This window comes from Buceros rhinoceros, unplaced genomic scaffold (assembly GCF_000710305.1).
Source record: "Buceros rhinoceros silvestris isolate BGI_N320 unplaced genomic scaffold, ASM71030v1 scaffold22949, whole genome shotgun sequence".
NCBI classification, from domain to species: domain Eukaryota; kingdom Metazoa; phylum Chordata; class Aves; order Bucerotiformes; family Bucerotidae; genus Buceros; species Buceros rhinoceros.
The window spans coordinates 3,186-4,927 of record NW_010430048.1 but is presented as its reverse complement, the minus strand read 5'-3'; the positions used below and the strand labels follow the sequence as shown (position 1 = coordinate 4,927).

At 58.0% G+C, this 1,742-nt stretch overlaps 1 protein-coding gene across 1 annotated transcript in view; it reads right to left on the bottom strand.

The window, feature by feature from the left end:
• Positions 1-1,742, bottom strand: part of PSMD13 (proteasome (prosome, macropain) 26S subunit, non-ATPase, 13) — a gene marked incomplete at its 5' end in the record, with an annotated part of 8,942 nt that overhangs the window by 4,018 nt on the left and 3,182 nt on the right. Inside the window, 3 exon segments of the mRNA XM_010142897.1 lie at positions 506-631; positions 711-790; positions 1,232-1,403. Of these exon segments, the coding sequence (XP_010141199.1) occupies positions 506-631; positions 711-790; positions 1,232-1,403 (378 nt within the window).

Genomic DNA, 1,742 nt, shown 5'->3' with positions numbered 1-1,742 from the left:
CCCCCGGGGCCAGGGCCCATGCCAGCGGACACGCAGCCGGCTGCAGGCTCCTGCTGCGTCAGCGATGCCCACAGTAGCTGGGGAGGTGGACAATCAGCACCGCTGCTGCCCTCACGCTGCCGCGAACACAAGGGAAAACCACGGCTTTGACCCTGTGCCACTGTCCTGATTCACTGTCTGGGATTCTGTGGTTTTAGGAGCAGTTTAATCCTGACAGTGAACAGCATTAGGGACATTAAACCAGAGATTATCCTCCTGCATGGGACCGCAGGACGCTTGTGTGCTTTGCCCTTGGATCTCCAGAGACTTCTCTTTCCTTTTTTCAACCAACCAGACACCGAGGGAAGCTGAGGGAAACCTGACGGTACGTATCAAGATGAACGAGACACGCCTGTGGTTAAAATGCCTGGCCCTGGTGCACTGGTGTCATTCTCAAGGTGTCCAGGATCCAGGTGTCCTCTCTAAATATCAAGACCTTAAGCAAAATGGCAACTCCCTCCCTCACCTGCTGACCCCAGGCCGACTTCAGAGCCTGGAACGTCTCCACGTTCCCACTGTTGAAGGCATAAAGGGTGTCGATGAGCCACTGCCGGTCGGTGCTTCTCAGGGACTCCAGAACAGGGTGCATGAGCTGCAGGAACCGGGCAGGACAGGGTTAACAGGGTAGAAGCAGTTCCTGACCCAGGGGCTGAAGCCGCGGCACCACTCACCAGCTCCCCGAAGTTATAAACACCCTCTCCCAGGAGCCCCGCCAGGCCCAGGGTGAAGGCTCTCTCCTGCTGCTCCGACACTGGGGAAAAAAAGAACAAGACACCCCAAAACGACAAAAATCACTGGATGAAGCAGCAGCCCCCGTGCCTGCACCAGGTCACTCCCAGCCCTCCTCCTCCTCATCCTCTCCCAAGCCTCACATGCAGAACCCCACAGTAACCACAGCGGCAGCACAAAAGGGCCACCGCGTGAGTCTACAGCGAAGATTTTGGGGAACTAGAACGAACTGGCCCTTCTGGTGGGGGCACTTCCCCCTCCCACCGCCTCAGTGCGGCGCAGGTTCCTGCTCAGCTCTTCCTCCCACGAGCTGCTCCTCCTCCTCCCTGCCAGATCCTGGCCCAACCACGGCAGGTCCAAACTAACACTGAGAAAACCTGTTCTCTGGCAGTGCGTTGGAGATGGATGTAGTGGGACGGGAGGAAGGAACCTGGGACGTTCCACGGGGCAGAGGAGGAGTTACCCGGCAGATCTTTCACGTCGATGCACCCCAGGAACCGCAGCGCATCCTTGTAGTAGGAGGCGTGGTTCCCAATCGTCTGGTAGTACTTGCTGGAGAGATCGTAGAAGCGGCTGTGAACGGAGGTGACGCCGGGAAGGTTGTTCAGCATCTCCTCGACCTCCTCGATGGTCTCCTGGAGGAGGGTGAAGCCCTGTTTGTCACACCCCGTACGCACACACGCTCTCAGCCTCTGGCTCGCCCAGGGAGGGTCACAGCACCCCTGGGTGGGCCCGAGGTAACACTCACCCAGTGGCAGAGCAGACGAGACCACAGCCACCACCATGGCGTTAAAAATAAAGCGAAGGCATCCTCCCCTCACACAGCAGTTCCATAAAAAAAACCAGCCCAGAAACCCCGAACTCCTCCCTGCAGCTATTCCTACACACATGCTCTGTATAGAGTCACAGCTGCCAAACCACCAGCTCAGCACCGGCTCCAATGGCCACCAAGCTGCTCTGCACACAAACTCTCC